The 18,049-nt window shown below is 42.5% G+C and overlaps 1 protein-coding gene across 3 annotated transcripts; it reads left to right on the top strand.

The window, feature by feature from the left end:
* Positions 1-7: 7 nt before the first annotated feature.
* LOC106577843 (GP1 homolog, RAB6A GEF complex partner 1) lies at positions 8-15,310 on the top strand. 3 transcript variants are annotated; one of them, XM_014156224.3, is made up of 10 exons: positions 8-126; positions 346-413; positions 874-989; positions 1,140-1,273; positions 3,543-3,626; positions 3,911-4,060; positions 13,276-13,419; positions 13,748-13,875; positions 13,957-14,134; positions 14,737-15,310. In XM_014156224.3, the coding sequence occupies exons 3-10, from the start codon at positions 874-876 to the stop codon at positions 14,958-14,960; spliced, it is 1,158 nt and encodes a 385-aa protein (XP_014011699.1). In that variant the 5' UTR covers positions 8-126; positions 346-413; the 3' UTR covers positions 14,961-15,310. The 3 variants fall into 3 exon arrangements, with proteins under 3 accessions (XP_014011699.1, XP_014011700.1, XP_014011698.1); XM_014156225.2 differs by lacking the exon at positions 346-413; XM_014156223.3 differs by lacking the exon at positions 8-126 and having other exon boundaries at positions 233-413.
* The last annotated feature ends 2,739 nt before the right edge of the window (positions 15,311-18,049 follow it).

Raw genomic sequence — 18,049 nt, 5'->3', positions numbered from 1 at the left:
TATGCCACGGAGCTCCGTTAGATGGCCAACAAAATGTTATTCCTGAAAAATGCACATTTGAGACAACGCTTGTAAAATTGGAATTGAACTGATAATTTGTCAAATTTGAATTTAACTGATCATTTTGTAAGTACAACACACACTTATTTATTAATTGTGTTCAATAATTGTGTCCAATACCGAGAAAATAGTACGTTGAATGCCTTTTCAATTTTACCCCGCGATACGGTATGTTCGTGCAGCTGCGAGATGGAAAGCTTTATTAATGCTATGTTCTTGTGTTGCTGAATTTGTCTCAAAGAATTTACAAATACTTACAGTAGGTATTTCATATCGATTTGACAGTTTGATTTGGCTGACCTGGGGCTTGAGTTGTAACTCATTGGCTAGCTGGTGCCACATCTGAGGCCAAGGTATGGTTTTCGAGACATTATTCTACTTCAATGGTTAGCCTAGCTTGGTAGCTAGCTAATTGACTGATTTGGAGACAGCAGTCGGTAGATAACCCTAGCTAGTTAACATATTCTTAACTCGCTGCAATTTAATTTAGCGAGGTCTAGCTCAAAATAACCAAACTACCGAGCTAACACAACACGTTTTTTAAAAAAAACATCGCTAGCAGGTGTTCCAAATAACGTGTGTTATAACGTCACTGTTTACATTTTTTCTACTGTATTATATGTATGTATACTGTATGGTTGTTTATTCCATGTGTAACTGTGTTGTATGTGTCGAACTGCTTTGCTTTATCTTGGCCAGGTGGAGAGCTGGAAATGAGAACTTGTTCTCAACTAGCCTACCTGGTTAAATAAAGGTGAAATGATATATAATATATATATATATATTTTTTTTTAATGTGTTCCTTGAGTACAGATGATCGAGGTGTTGGCCTCAATGGCCCGAGGCCCGGTGTTCCTAGCCGGGGAGGTGATGGAGTGTCTCATCACCTTCACCAACCCCATATCCCATCTCTCCACCTCCGCCAGCAGGTCTGTTATCTTTCTTTCACTCACACATCACCCATTCTTCAGTAGTGCTCAATTGTGATTATATGCATGTACATTTTAGTTAGCTATACTGTATGTAAGGTTAAATGGGGTAAAAAGTCTCAAAACATGACTAAAAAGTGTGTGTGTCAGTGAGATGCTGGCATGGGCCAGTGCCCAGATCCACTGCCAGTTCCATGCCAGTGAGAGCAGAGTGGCGCTGCCAGTCCAGGGCACCAAGCAGGATGTCCAGGCAGAGAGCGACACTGTCCTCATCCCCAGCAGAGGTGAGTGGCTAGACATAATAAAGAATGCACACACACATGTTGAGCGAGGTGGAAAGTGTCAAAATGCAACTATAATATTTTTTATTTTAGATACAGTACCAGTCAAAGGTTTGGACACACATACTCATTCCAGGGTCTTTCTTTTATTTTTACTATTTTCTATATTGTATAATAGTGAAGACATCAAAACTATAAAATAACACATGGAATCATGTAGTAACCAAAAAAGTGTTAAACAAAATATATTTGATATTCTTCAAAGTAGCCAACCTTTGCCTTGACAGCTTTGCACACGCTTGGCATTCAGCTTTACCTGGAATGCTTTTCCAACATTCTTGAAGGAGTTCCCACATATGCTGAGCACTTGTTGGCTGCTTTTCCTTCACTCTGTGGTCCGACTCAACCCAAACCATCTCAATTTGGTTGAGGTCGGGGGATTGTGGAGGCCAGGTCATCTGACGCAGCACTCCATCACCCTCCTTCTTGGTCAAATAGCCCTTACACAGCCTGGAGGTGTGTTGGGTCATTGTCCTGTTGAAAAACAAATGATACTCCCACTAAGCGCAAACCAGATGGGATGGCATATCGCTGCAGAATGCTGTGGAAGCCATGCTGGTTAAGTGTGCCTTTTGAATTCTGAATAAATCACTGACCGTGTCACCAGCAAAGCACCATCATACCACCACCTCCATGCTTCACGGTGGGAACCACACATACGGCGATCATCCGTTCACCTACTTTGTGTCACAAAGACAACAGCGATTGGAACCAAAAACCTCAAATTTGGACCCATCAGACCAAAGGACAGATTTCCACCAGTCTAATGTCCATTGCTTGTGTTTCTTGGCCCAAGCAAGTCTCTTCTTCTTATTGGTGTCCTTTAGTAGTGGTTCCTTTGAAGCAATTTGACCATGAAGGCCTGATTTAGTCTCCACTGAACAGTTGATGTTGAGATGTGTCAGTTCAAGTAACAATATGAAGCATTTATTTGGGCTGCAATGTGAGGTGCATTTAACTGTAATAAACTTATCCTCTGCGGCATAGTTAACTCTGGGTCTTCCTTTCCTGTGGCGGTCCTCATTCGAGCCAGTTTCATCATAGCGCTTGATGGATTTTGCGACTGCACTTGAAGAAACTTTTAAAGTTCCTAATATTTCATAATGACTTAACTTCATGTCTTAAAATAATGATGGACTGTAGTTTCTCTTTGCTTATTTGAGCTGTTCTTGCCATAATATGGTCTTATACTAAATAGGGCTATATTCTGTATACCACCCCTACCTTGTCACAACAACTGATTGGCTCAAACAAACAAATTAAGGAAAGAAATTCCACAAATTAACTTTTAACAAGACACACCTGTCAATTTAAATGTATTCCAGGTGACTACTTCATGAAGCTGGTTGAGAGAATGCCAAGAGTGTGCGACGCTGTCATCAAGGCAAAGGGTGGCTACTTTGAAGAATCTCAAATATATTTTGATTTGTTAACACTTTGTTTTGGTTACTAAATGATTCCATGTGTGTTATTTCATAGTTTTGATGTCTTCACTAAATAGTAAAAATAAAGAAAGCCTTGAATGAGTAGGTAGGTCCAAACTTTTGATATTGTATGTACTTACTGAACCCCCCCAAATCTTACCCATCTGCTCAGTGTGAAGGGCCTCCCCTATGCCCTTTAGACCTGTCTCTATACAAATCCAGTCTATCCCAAATGGCACCCTATTCCCTACATACTTTTGACCTGAGCCCTATGGGCCCTGATGAACTACATAGGGAACAGGGTGCCATTTGTATCCCCAGTCTGTCTGAGCCACCATGACTGTAAATTACACCTTGTGATGGAGATTAGAGGACTAACCCTGGGACTGCTAGTATACTGTGAGTCTGTCAATTTAGGAAGGGATTTTAAATTAAAATTCCTCCTAAAAAGTTGAATGACTTGATCAATAGCTTCTCATTTTCAGCTTACAGGGAAGTCATTGAAAATAGTTGTCCTTTTTCAGTTATTGAATTGGAATTTCTGTTTACTGACTGAATTGACTGCCTTCGGTTGACCCAAATCATGCTGTATGTGTATGCTGGCTTGACACCCTTAAACCACTGCTGCCTGCTCAGTCAAATTGTCTTGGCTAGACTGAATTAGTACATAATACATTTGCTTACTTTTCACTTTAAGTGCGTGGAGTAGATTAGTTGTTTATTTTGGGGGGGAAGAGTCTGATACAAAATGACCTCTAATCTTCCCCTCTACCTGCTGTCTTCACCAGGAGAAGGAGGGCAGTGCATGTTGGACACACCTCCCAAGATACTATTCTGTGACCTACGCCTGGACCCCGGAGAGAGCAGAACTTGTAAGAGCGCCACAACTGGACTCAGAGCATAGAAATAATCAGTTCAGAGGGGATTCACTCAACCCTCTCCTTTCTCCATCCCCCCCCCTCAAACTTTTTTTTTAATATATGTGCTATTTAGCAGACACATTTATCCACAGCGACTTAGTCAAGCATGCATGCATTTAAAAAAAAAAATTTGGTGGTCCCAGGAATATAACCCACATTCCTGGCTTTGCAAGAGCCATGCTTTACCGTTTGAGCTACAGTCTCTCTTGCTCTCTCACTTCTTTTTCCTCCCTCAGACTCGTACAGTGAGGTGGTTCCCAACGACGGGCCTCCTAGTTTTCGAGGACAGTCAGTGAAGTATGTTTATAAGCTGACCATCGGCTGCCAGAGGGTCAGCTCTCCAATCAAACTACTGAGGGTCCCCTTCAGAGTCCTCGTCCTGCATGGTGAGCTGCCCTCCTGACCCTCTTACTCAGTCTAATCTAACAGAAGTACATCTCACATCAGAGTTGTGTTCAGAAAGTATATATACACCTTAGCCAAATACATTTAAACTCAGTTTTTCACAATTCCTGACGTTTAATCCTAGTAAAAATTCCCTGTCTTAGGTCAGTTAGCATCACCACTTTATTTTAAGAATATGAGATGTCAGAATAATAGTAGAGAGAATGATTTATATCAGCTTTTATTTCTTTCATCACATTCCCAGTGGGTCAGACGTTTACATATACTCAATTAGTATTTGGTAGCATTGACTTTAAATTGTTTAACTTGGGTCAAATGTTTATGGTAGCCTTCCACAAGCTTCCCACAATAAGTTGGGTGAATTTTGGCCCATTCCTCCTGACAGAGCTGGAGTAATATGCTTTTTCAGTTCTGCCCACAAATTTTCTATAGGTTTGAGGTCGGGGCTTTGTGATGGCCACTCCAATACCTTGACTTTGTTGTCCTTAGAAGTATGCTTTGGGTCATTGTCCATTTGGAAGACCCATTTACGACCAAGCTTTTTAACTTCCTGACTGATGTCTTGAGATGTTGCTTCAATATATCCACATAATTTTCCCCTCCTCGTGATGCCATCTATTTTGTGAAGTGCACCAGTCCCTCCTGCAGCAAAGCACCCCCACAACATGATGCTGCCACCCCCGTGCCTCATGGTTGGGATGGTGTTCCTCGGCTTGCAATCCTCCCCCTTTTTCCTCCAAACATAACGATGGTCATTATGGCCAAACAGTTCTATTTTTGTTTCATCAGACCAGAGAACATTTTTTCCAATTAGTACGATCTTTGTCTCCATGTGCAGTTGCAAACCGTAATCTGGCTTTTTTATGGCGGTTTTGGAGCAGTTGATGAGCGGTCTTTCAGGTTATGTCGATATAGGGTTCGTTTTACTGTGGATATAGTTACTTTTGTACCTGTTTCCTCCAGCATCTTCACGGTCCTTTGCTGCTGTTCTGGGATTGATTTTCACTTTTCACACCAAAGTACGTGCTGTCTCCGAGAGATGAATGTGTCTCCTTCCTGAGCGGTATGACGGCTGCGTGGTCCCATGGTGTTTATACTTGCGTACTATTGTTTGTACAGCTGAACGTGGTACCTTCAGGCCTTAGATTTTCCCATGATGTCAAGCAAAGGGGCACTGTGTTTGAAGGTAGGCCTTGAAATTAGAGGTCGACCGATTATGATTTTTCAACCCCGATACCGACTATTGGAGGATCAAAAAAAGCCGATGCCGAGTTTTATATATATATTTCTAATAATGACAATTACAACAATACTGAATGAACGATGAACACTTATTTTAACTTAATATAATACATCATTAAAATCTATTTGGTCTCAAATAAATAATGAAACATGTTCAATTTGGTTTAAATAATGCAAAAACAAAGTATTGGAGAAGAAAGTAAAAGTGCAATATGTGCCATGTAAAAAAGATAACGTTTAAGTTCCTTGCTCAGAACATATGAAAGCTGGTGGTTCCTTTTAACATGAGTCTTCAATATTCCCAGGTAAGAAGTTTTAGGTTGTAGTTATTATAGGACTATTTCTCTCTATACCATTTGTATTTCATATACCTTTGACTATTGGATGTTTTTATAGGCACTGTAGTATTGCCAGCCTAATCTCGGGAGTTGATAGGCTTGAAGAGCTGCTGGCAAACGCGGGAAAGTGCTGTTTGAATGAATGCTTACGAGCCTGCTGCTGCCTACCACTGCTCAGTCAGACTGCTCTATCAAATCATAGACTTAATTATAACATAACACGCAGGAATATGAGCCTTAAGTCATTAATATGGTCAAATCCGGAAACTATCATTTCGACAACAAAACGTTTATTCTTTCACTGAAATACGGAACGGTTCCGTATTTTATCTAACGGGTGGCATCCATAAGTCTAAATATTGCTGTTACATTGCACAACCTTCAATGTTATGTCATAATTACATAAAATTCTGGCAAATTAGTTCGCAACGAGCCAGGCGGCCCAAACTGTTGCATATACCCTGACTCTGCGTGCAATGAATGCAAGAGAAGTGACACATTTTCCCTAGTTTAATATTGCCTGCTAACATGACTTTATTTTAACTAAATATACAGGTTTAAAAATATTTACTTCTGTGTATTGATTTTAAGAAAGGCATTGATGTTTATGGTTAGGTACATTCGTGCAACGATTGTGCTTTTTTTTTTCCGCAAATGCGCTTTTGTTAAATCATCCCCCGTTTGGCAAAGTTGGCTGTCTTTGTTAGGAAGAAATGGTCTTCACACAGTTCACAACGAGCCAGGCTACTCAAACTGCTGCATATACCCTGACTCTGTTGCACAGAACGCAGGAGAAGACACAATTTCACTAGTTAAAAGAAATTAATGTTAGCAGGCAATATTAACTAAATATGCAGGTTTAAAAATATATACTTGTGTATTGATTTTAAGAAGGGCATTGATGTTTATGGTTAGGTACACATTGGTGCAACGAGAGTGCTTTTTTTCATGAATGCGCTTGTTAAATCATCCGTTTGGCGAAGTAGGCTGTGATTCAATGATAAATTAAGTCACGGCATCGATTATATGCAACGCAGGACAAGCTAGATAAACTAGTAATATCATCAACCATGTGTAGTTAATTAGTGATTATGTTAAGATTTATTGTTTTTTATAAGATACATTTAATGCCAGCTAGCACCTTGGTCACCTTGCTGCACTCGCATAACAGGTAGTCAGCCTGCCACGCAGTCTCCTCGTGGAGTGCAATGTAATCGGCCATGATTGGTGACCAAAATTGCCGATTGTTATGAAAACTTGAAGTCGGCCATTACGATTCATCGGTCGACCTCTACTTGAAATACATCCACTGTTACACCTCCAATTGCATCAAATGATGTCAATTAGCCTTTCAGAAGCTTCTAAAGCCATGACATCATTTTCTGGAATTTTCCAAGCTGTTTAAAGGCACAGTCAACTTAGTGTATGTAAACTTCTGACCCACTGGAATTGTGATACAGTGAAATCATCTGTCTGTAAACAATTGTTGGAAAAATTACTTGTGTCATGCACAAAGTAGATGTCCTAACCAACTTGCCAAAACTATAGTTTGTTAACAAGAAATTTGTGGAGTGGTTGAAAAACGAGTTTTAATGATGCCAACCTAATTGTATGTAAACTTCCGACTTCTTCAACTGTATGTATATATTTACGGACAGATACTACCTGAATTTGTGAAATAAGAACACTTCCGTTGCAAAATGTTTTGGGCATATAGAGCATACTGAACATAAACGACAGTGCTTTCAGAAAGTATTCATACCCCTTGGCTTATTCCACATGTTACAGCCTGAATTCAAAATGGATTTTAAAAAATTATCACCATCTATGCACAATACCCCATAATTACAAAGTGAAGACATTTTTTTTATTATTATTTGTATTTTTTGCTAATTTATTGAATATGAAGTACAGAAACACCTAATTTACATACAGTACCAGTCAAATGTTTGGACACATGCTCATTCCAGGGATTTACATTATTTTTACTATTTTCTACATTGTAGAATAATATTGAAGACATCAACACTATGAAATAACACACATGGAATCATGTAGTAACCAAAAAAGTGTTTAACAAATCAAAATGTTATATTTGAGATTCTTCAAATGGCCACCCTTTGCTTTGATGACAGCTTTGCACACTCTTGGCATTCTCTCAACCAGCTTCATGAGGCAGTCACCTGGAATGCATTTCAGTTAACAGGTGTGCCTTGTTAATTTGTGGAATTTACTTCCTCAATGTGTTTGAGCCAATCAGTTGTGTTGTGACAAGGTAGGGTTGTATACATAAGATGGCCCTATTTGGTAAAAGACAAAGTCCATATTATGGCAAGAACAGCTCAAATAAGCAAAGAGAAACGACAGTCCATTACTTTGACCGACCTTCATGCCTTAATCAAGAAAATGTTAAGAACTTTGAACGTTTCTTCAAGTGGAGTCGCAAAAACCATCAAGCGCTATGATGAGACTGGCTCTCATGAAAGGAAGACCCAGAGTTACCTCTGCTGCAGAGGATAAGCTCATTAGCTACCAGCCTCAGAAATTGCAGCCCAAATAAATGCTTCACATAGTTCAAGTAACAGGCACATCTCAACATCAACTGTTCAGAAGAGACTGCGTCAATCAGGCCTTCATGGTGAAATTGCTGCAAAGAAACCACTAAAGGACATCAATAAGAAGAAGAGACTTGCTTGTGGCAAGAACCACAAGCAATTGACATTAGACCGGTGGAAATCTGTCGTTGAGTCTGATGGGTCAAAATTTGACGTTTTTGGTTCTAACCGCCATGTCTTTGTGAGACGCCGATTAGGTGAACGGATTATCTCTTGTGTGGTTCCCACCGTGAAGCAAGGAGGAGGTGTGATGGTGTGGGGATGCTTTGCTGGTGACACTGTAGGTGATTTATTTAGTATTCAAGGCACACTTAACCAGCATGGCTACCACCGCATTCTGCAGCGATACGCCATCCCATCTGGTTTGCGCTTAGTGGGAGTATCATTTGTTTTTCAACAGGACAATGACCCAACACACCTCCAGGCTGTGTAAGGGCTATTTGATCAAGGAGAGTGCATGAGTACTGCATCAGATGACCTGGCCTCCACAATCACCCAACCTCAACCCAATTTAGATGTTTTGGGATGAGTTGGACCGCAGAGTGACGTAAAAGCAGCCAATAAGTGCTCAACATATGTGGAAACTCCTTCAAGACTAATGGAAAAGCATTTCAAGTGAAGCTGGTTGAGAGAATGCCAAGAGTGAGCAAAGCTGTCATCAAGGCAAAGGGTGGCTACTTTTGAAGAATCTCAAATATAAAATATATTTTGATTTGTTTAACACTTTTGGTTACTACATGTTTTGATGTCTTAACGATTATTGTACAATGTAGAAAATGGTAATAAAATAAAAAGTGAAGCACTTGAACAAGTAGGTGTCCTAAACTTTTTTGACTGGTACTGTAAGTATTCACACCCCCGAGTATCAATATTTGCTCATTTATTCTAAGTTCAGTCAAGTTGGTTGATCATTGCTAGATGGCCATTTTCAAGTCTTGTCGTATATTTTCAAGCTGATTTTAAGTCCAAACTGTAACTAGGTCACTCAGGAACATTCCGTGTCTTCTTGGTGAGCAACTCCAGTGCATTCGGAAAGCATTCAGACCCCTTGACTTTTTCCACATTTTGTTACCTTACAGCCTTATTATGAAATGTATTCAATAAATGTTTCCCTCATAACTCTACACACAATACCCCATAATGACAAAGTGGAGACAGTTTTTAGAAATTTTTCCAAAACAGAAATACCTTACTTATGTAAGTATTCAGACCCTTTGCTATGAACCTCGAAATTGCGCTCAGGTGCATCCTGTTCCCATCCTTGATGTTCCCACAACTTGATTGGAGTCCACTGCTGGTAAATTCAGTTGATTGGACATGATTTGGAAAGGCACACACCTGTCTATATAAGGTTCCACAGTTGACAGTGCATGTCTGAGCAAAAACCATGCCATGAGGTCAAATAATTGTCTGTAGAGTTCTGAGACGGGATTGTGTCAATTCACTGATCTGGGGAAGGGTACCAAAACATTTCTGCAGCATTGAAGGTCCCCAAGAACACAGTGGCCTCCATCATTCTTAAATGGAAGAAGTTTGGAACCACCAAGACACTTCCTAGAGTTGGCCAAACTGAATAATCAGGGGAGAAGAGCCTTGGTCAGGGAGTTTGCCAAAAGGCACCTAAAGGACTCTCAGACCATGAGAAACAATATTCTCTGGTCTGATGAAACCAAGATTGAACTCTTTGGCCTGAATGCTAAGCGTTATGTCTGAAGGAAACCTAGCACCATCCCTACAGTGATGCGTGGCAGTGTCATGCTGTGGGGATGTTTTTCAGCGGCAGGGACTGTGAGACTAGTCAGGATTAAGGGAAAGATGAACGGTGCAAAGTACAGGGATCCTTGATGAACACATGCTCCAGAGCACTCAAGACCTCAGACTGGGGTGACGGTTCACCTTCCAACGGGATGACAACAACCCTAAGCACACAGCCAAGACAACGCAGCAGTGGCTTCGGGACAAGTCTCTCAATGTCCTCGAGTGGCCCAGCCAGAGCCCGGACTTAAACCTGATCGAACATCTCTGGAGAGACCTGAAAATGGCTTTGCAGCAACGCTCCCCATCCAACCTGACAGAGCTTGAGAGGATCTGCAGAGAAGAATGGGAGAAACTCCCCAAATACAGGTGTGCCAAGCTTGTAGCGTCATACCCAAGAAGACTCGAGGCTGTTATTGCTGCCAAAGGTGCTTCAACAAAGTACTGAGTAAAGGGTCTGAATACTTATGTAAATGTTATATTTCCGAAATCTTTTTTTTTTTTTTTTTTACATTTGCAAACATTTCTAACCTGTTTTTGCTTTGTCATTGTGGGGTATTGTGTGGATGGGGGGTGATTTAATCCATTTTAGAATAAGACTAACGTAACAAAATGTGGAAAAAGTCAAGGGGTCTGAATGCTTTCGAATGCACTGCAGATAAAGGCCTGTCCTGCTGAAAGGTGAATTAGTCTCCCAGTGTCTGTTGGAAAGCTGACTGAACCAGGATTTCCTCTAGGATTTTTGCCTGTGTTTATAGCTGTATTCCGTTTTTATATTTTTGAATAACTCCCTAGTCCTTGCAGATGACATTTAGATCCATATTATGATGCAGCCACCACCATGCATGAAAATATGGTGTCGTACTCAGTGACGTGTTTGGTTTTCCCTAAAAATAACGCTTTGTATTCAGGTCAAAAAGTAAATTTCTTTGCCACAATGCATGTTTTGTGATATTTTTATTGTGTCGTCTTCCTCCTTTTCACTGCCATGTAGGTTAGTATTGTGGAGTACGGTGTTGAGCATTGCTCAGTTTTCTCATATCGCAACCATTAAACTCAACCGTTTTAAAATCACCATTGGCCGGGCCTCCCAAGTGGCACAGCGGTCTAAGGCATTGCTAGAGGCGTCACTATAGACCCAGTTGTGACCGGCAACACAGCCTGGAATCAAACCGGGAGACCCATAAGGCGGCACACAATTGGCCCAGCGTTGTCCAGGTTAGGGGAGGGTTTGGCTGGCCGGGATGTCCTTGTCCCATCGCGCTCTAGCGACTTCTTGTGGTGGGCCGGGCGCATGCACGCTGCCATCTTGCCTGTTGTACGGTGTTTCACAGTGGTGCAGCTGGCTTCCGGTTTAAGCGAGCAGTGTGTCAAGAAGCAGTGCGGCTTAGCAGGGTCGTATTTTGGAGGACACATGGCTCTCGACCTTTGCCTCTCCCGAGTCCGTATGGGACAAGACTAAGTACCACTTGGATGTCATGAAAAAGGGGAAAAAAAACAAACAAGTCTATATTGGCCTCATGGTGAAATCCCTGAGCATGTTCCTTCCTCTCCAGCAACTATGTTAGGAAGGGCACCTTTTATCTTTGTATTGACTGGGTGTATTGTTACACCATCCAAAGTGTAATTAATAAATTCATGTTCAAAGGTAATGTTCCCTCTGCTGAGCGCAAACTTGAATGTTGTGAAAATTCTGTGCCACTTCCAGCATGTGCACCAATGTACCCGCTTTAAGTTTCAGAAAGTGGAAAAGTAGGTTACTGTGGATGATCATATTGTAGGCCTACCAGAGTGGCCTACCATCAAAAACAATGGTGCAAATGCATCTCAGAACATGGAAATGGCTGTTCTATCATTCAGCCTGCATTAGCAGCCAATGTGTGGTGTTCAATGTAGAACTACATTCCATGAGACTTTTGATTAAAAACATGCAGGGCTTGACATTAACCTGTTTATCCACAGTGTTGTTTGTTTAAAGACACCACTTCACGAGATAAAATGCATCATTCCCCATACCATTATGCTACCCTCTGCCTATTGGCTACTTAGCTTATTCAAGCCTGTCTCAAAATACAACACTTCCCCTGCACGTGGCTACATGCAGCTCTCGCTTTGATCTCAAAACAAGCGCATCTACCCATGACCACTCATGCTGTAAACACAGTCCAGTTCAAAGTGAATGGCACAGTTGCATTTATGGCATCTATTTACATATAGGCCTACTGCAGCTCTGATTGGTTATGGCGCACCATTCTGTGTAGAGTACGGGCTGTCAATGCAATAGAATCCTACTCCGATGCGTTCTGCCTATAACAAAATGCCTTGCATAGTTAGTTTTGCATACTATGTCTTCAAATCAAAGTTAATTTGCCACATGCGCCAAATACAACAAGTGTAGACTTTACCGTGAAATGCTTACTTACAAGCCCTTAACTAACAGTGCAGTTCAAAAAGAAAATATTTACCAAGTAGGCTAAAATGAAAAGAAATAACAAAAGTAACACAACAATAATGAGGCTATATTAAGGGGGTACCGAGTCAGTGTGAAGGGGTACAGGCTAGTTGAAGTCTTGCGTGGTTAATTTTAGTTTCGGTATGTTGCATTGAAGTGGCTAATATTGTATTTATTCGATCAGAATTCCCACAGTAAAGGGAAATGTTGATGGTGATAACTAAGGGGGAAATTCAATCTCGTGCATCTCTCCGCAGCTTAGAGGGATATTCTTTATTTTTTTATTTTTTATGCATCTACCAATAGGTGCCCTTTGTGAGGCATTGAAAAACCTCCCTGGTCTTTTGGTTGAATCTATGCTTGAAATTCACTACTCGATTGAGGGACCTTACAATTATCTGTATTTGTGGGGTACAGAGATGAGGTAGTCATTTAAAAATCATGTTAACCACTATTACTAAACATAGTATGGAACTGATTATTTGACTTGTTTATCACATTTTTAGTTCTGAACTGATTTAGGCATGCCATAACAAAGGTGTTGAAATACTTATTGACTCAAAACATTTCAGCTTTACTTTATTTTTTACAAATTCCACTGACATTTTGGAGTATTGTGTATAGATCAGTGACACACAATCTCAATTTAATCCCTTTAAAATTCAGGCTGCAACACATTAAAATGTGGAAAATGTAAAAGAGTGCACTGTATGTATGAAATGCCTGTTGTGGAGATGTTTTTCTCCTATAAAATGACATTGTTCAAAATGAGTGACATTATGTCCCTGTTGTAGGCATGCCGGAGCCCCCATTCCCCCAGGATGAGGAGGTGGCCCCCTCTAACCCCTTCCTGGAGGAGGAGGAGGGTGGCCGGAGAGACGATCGCCCCCTGGAGAGAGCCCTGGACATGCTGACGATCACCTCACGCCGCTGTCCCCGTGAGTCTCTTGTTTTCCTAGACTAATTCTCCAATGACAACCTATTCCCTTTATAGTGCAGTACTTTTGACCAGTGCTATGTGGCAGCTCTTCTTATGAGCCTCCTTCTGTAATGTTCTTTGTGTTCCACATCAGCTAGATGATGTACTGAGGGTTTTTTGCAGACTCCGATCCATTGATCTCTAATCTCACTGTTTGTTTCTGATTAGATTTATTAGGGTCTCCATGGCGACAGCTAGTCTTACTGGGGTCCGACACATAACAAAAGACATTGTGTGTTTAGCAGCAATGTGGAATGCATGTGACCTTTGACTCCTGTCTTCCACAGATCTTTTCAACATCACCAACATGCGGGGGAAGGTGGCCAAGTTCTGCATCTTCAAGACCGTCTACAGACTAGGGGAGGACATCATCGGCACCTTCGACTTCTCAGAGGGGGATATTCCCTGTATACAGGTGTGTGTGTGCGCATGTCTGTGTCAGGGCCTGTCATATTTTTAATTGAATGAGGATATTAAGTGTGTGTTTGTGTGTCAGTACTCGGTCAGCCTGCAGAGTGAGGAGGAGATCCAGCAGGGGTACCAGCGGCGTCCCGGTCAGTCGATCAGTGTGACAGGTCACGGTCGTCACTTAGAGTCCTGCCTCCACACGGCTTCCACCCACTTCTCCCTCCCCGTCCCCCTCAACGTCACCCCCGGCTTCAGCACAGACATCGGTACGTAGCTAAGTCAAATTTCCATCAAATGTATCTCATTAAGCCATTTTTACGTCACAAGTGGCACGAAGTGCTATACAGATACCCAGCCTAAAATCCCAAAGAGCTAGCAGGAGCACAGTGACCAGGAAACATAGGAAGATACCTAGAGAGGAACCAGGCTGAGGTGGCCAAGGGGCATGAAAATCAGGAATTCACCACTGATCTCTCTGCCCTATGTGTATTAATAGCAAGTAGCCTGCCCTGCTTGAGTTTGTCAGTCAGTTTTTTGTTTATCTGGCTTAGCAGAGCAGGCACTTGACAAGAGAAACCATTGTTCTCATAGATGACTGAGGATGTTGGTCATGATCCGGGCTAGTCATTGTACCGTCACAATAAAGTGGTTTCCCAGACACAGATTATACCAAGTCTTGGAAGCACTTTTGATGGTAAATCTCCATTTGAAAATGCTTTTAAAAAAGTGTAGTCGAAGACTTGTTCTTAATCTATGCGATAAGACGCGCTTCTCAACCCTTTGTCTTTGTCTGTAAAGCTTCCCTGTGTATCTAACCCTCTGTCTACTCCTAGACAGCTTCATGACATTCTCAACTCATTCTTCACAGTGACCCTGCGATGGCGTCTGCACTTTGAGTTTGTCACGTCCCGAGAGCCTATGGAATCGCACAACGTGCTGCAAAACCAACCAGAGGTCACCGTGTGGACTGGGGCGGAGCATGTTGATGTGGATACCTTCAGTTGGGACCTGCCAATCAAAGTGCTCCCCACCAATCCAGCCCTGACGTCTTACGTGTCCCAGTTTACAGGGACCAACAGCATCAACATTTAACTGCGTGTGAGGAAGGAAGAATGTATTCCAGATATTATAAAGCAGGCAACTTCTTTTGCCGTTTTTAATATTTTAACATTTTGCAGTGCATCTTATATTTTTCTTTGAATGCTCACCTTCCTGTTTTTCTAGCAGAAACATGATGATGACCAGTGTTTAATGCTACTATCTGTGGGGTCTTTCACAGTATTTCATTTTTTACCCCTTTATTCAAAAGAGTCCATTGCTTTGTCACATGAATAGTGTATTTTATTTTCAAGAGCTATATGCTCTACAACTGTATTTTTGAAATTGTTAATGAAAGACTGTTCAATGTGAATCAGGAATTAAAATGTGGGATTTGAATTTGACGTGAGCCTGAAAGGAGTCTTTTATCCATACACAATCAACAAATGACTTTCACGCAACAAGACTTTTATTTAGAGGATAACTGCAAGACAGGACAGAAGAAATACAACAATTGTTATATATTACTATAAAAGCTTTACAGTAGTGCATTACAGGGTGGTAAATGAGGGATTCCATTATGTGGGTTCACCTCTGCTTTTCAATTGAGTATCATTTACTGCTTATGGTATTATAATATTCATGCGGTTTAAATGTCAACTGATCACTGATCTGCAACTGAAGTGAGAATGGACCGTTAGGATTACACTGACATGGACAGGGATGGTCGGTGGTGGAGGGAGTTAATCTTCCGACTTCAGTGGAGGCTGGTGCCACTTTAAATCGGAGGACAGGCTCATTGTAATGGCGACATTCATTCCAATGAGGCCGTCCCTCCACTGTCCGACTGGGGTCTCTGTCTACTCCACCATCTGCAGGTAGTTGTTGTCCCGTGAGCCGTGGCTGGGGCCCAGGTTGTGTCCATTCCCAGGGAGGCAGGGCAGGCGAGGGTCAGCGCTCTGCACCAGGGTCACTTTACAGGTTAGAGCGTCCACCCGAACCTCACACCAAGCTGGGAAGTCTACCGGGCGATGCACCCTGTGCGGAGAGAGGGGTGTAGGTTTTCAAAGTCCGTATGTACGTATGCGCTTTGAAAGAGCATGATGCTCCCTGTACTGAGAGAGGGGGAACGTAATTGACAGCCGAGCATGAGCACTGTCATACGTGTTCTGAAAGGACATAATGACAATATCCTGATAGAACAATGCTATGTTGAAGTTGCATGTCCCAATTCTACACATCACAATCAGATCCAGACCCAACCCTGGTTCCATTACATTACTTGACTCTGGGCACAATGTACATGGCTGTGTTGAATGGCAAGCTCATCCCAACCATGGAAATTACATTCCTATTACCACCACTGCTAATGCTAACACAACTACCCAGAAAGGCACATTGATTACAGGTGTGTGGACTCACGTCTCACAGCAGCCGACGCCCATGGGGTGCAGACAGGTACACTGCAGACAGCCGTCCTCCATCCAGGACTCCCCCAGGGAGTAGTGTCTCCCCTCGTTCACACACAGGGCTGGGACAGACCACCAGGTGTGTTAACCCAAGTCCCACACATATTATACAAATCAACCTATATTCATCCGCAGGACGTCCACATGAACTTTGTACTCAACTTCAAGTGGATTCATCCATCCAAGATATTTAGAATTTAAAAAAACGGTCTACTCTGGCCTAAATGTACAATGGATGAGTTTCGACAGGTCCCCAAAACGTTTCTGCTTTACCAAATACACTCTGAACAGAATTGGAATCTTCAACCTAAAGACATTTGTTGAATGAAAAACATCCTTCAGTATGATATTCTCACCTTTAGAGTTGAAGTGACACTGCATGGAAGCAGCTAGGCAGCAGGTGGTCCAGAGCAGAGTCCCAGCCAGGAAGGTCAGTGTCCAGTTTCTCCCAACAATGGAGTCCATCATCTTCATGTTCTTTAGTTCTAGTTCTGTAGTTCTAGATCTGGTTCTTAGTTTTCTGATTCCTCTCCTCCACCTCGCACCTCCATTTATACCCCACAATCTTTACGACAGCAACGGACGGGGGGAGGTGGGGTTAGTTAGCCTCATCAGGAGGACCGGCCGGGGCAGGGGCAGGGGTGTGAGGCGCAGGGGGGGCCTGTGGGGTGTCACAGGGTTGGGGTTGGGGGGGGCAAGGGGAAAAAGGCTGTGTCTTGGCACCAACTTGGCACTCCGGAGATCAGCTCCTCTTCGCTCCAGTGGGCATGACCTCTAAAATGATAGAAACATTGACACATCCTAAGATGACTAAGACAGGGAGGGAAAGAGAGAGGTGAGAGGGAGAAGGGGAGAGAGGTGAGAGGGAGGAAAGAGAGTGAGAGGTGAGAGGGAGGATAGAGAGGGAGAGCAGATGAGAGACTGAGAAGGGGAGAGAGGTGAGAGGGAGGAGAGAGAGGAGAGGAGATAAGAGAGGGAGAAGGAGAGTGAGGGAGAGGAGATGGGAGGGAGGGAGGGAGGGAGAAGGGGTGAGAGGGAGGAGAGAGAATGAGAGGTGAGAGGGAGAGGAGATGAGAGGGAGAAGAGGAGAGAGGTGAAAGGGGATAGGGAGGAGAGAAAGAGAGGTAAGAGGGAGCAGAGGAGAAGGGGTGAGAGGGAGGAGTGAGAGGTGAGAGGGAGAGGAAATGAGAGAGGGAGAAGGGGAGAGAGGAGAGAGGTGAAAGGGAGGAGAGAAAGAGAGGTAAGAGGGAGCAGAGAGAGCTGTGGGGTTGAAGAGAGAGAGAGAACGAAAGGAGAAATTAATGGCTAACATGATTTAAATGCTGGTCGATCTATTGATTGAAATTTGAACTCTCTCTGTATTCATTCACATATAGTTTCCGTATTGGGGATGAAGTAGATATCTTCAATCTTCATTACGGTCTCGCTTAGGATTCCACCTGAGAAACAAAGTGACAGTGGCTGTGTCTCCATTGATTTTTTCCTACCAGATGTGTTACTATGTGGTTACTAAGACGTTCTGACATGCAAACACAGATGCATATTGTATATAAAGTCAGCGGCCTACTGCCTCCACTGACCCCTGTCTGCCTTGTTGGGATGAGCTCATACTGATGTCATGGCGTGCCTGCCGTGTCTCCAGTCTGTGACCTCATGCGGGCCCTGTCCAGCAGC

Source organism: Salmo salar, chromosome 18 (assembly GCF_965601325.2).
Source record: "Salmo salar chromosome 18, fSalSal1, whole genome shotgun sequence".
In the NCBI taxonomy this organism is placed as follows: Eukaryota; Metazoa; Chordata; class Actinopteri; order Salmoniformes; family Salmonidae; genus Salmo; species Salmo salar.
The sequence above is the reverse complement of the archived record's forward strand: the minus strand, read 5'-3'. Positions and strand labels throughout refer to the sequence as shown.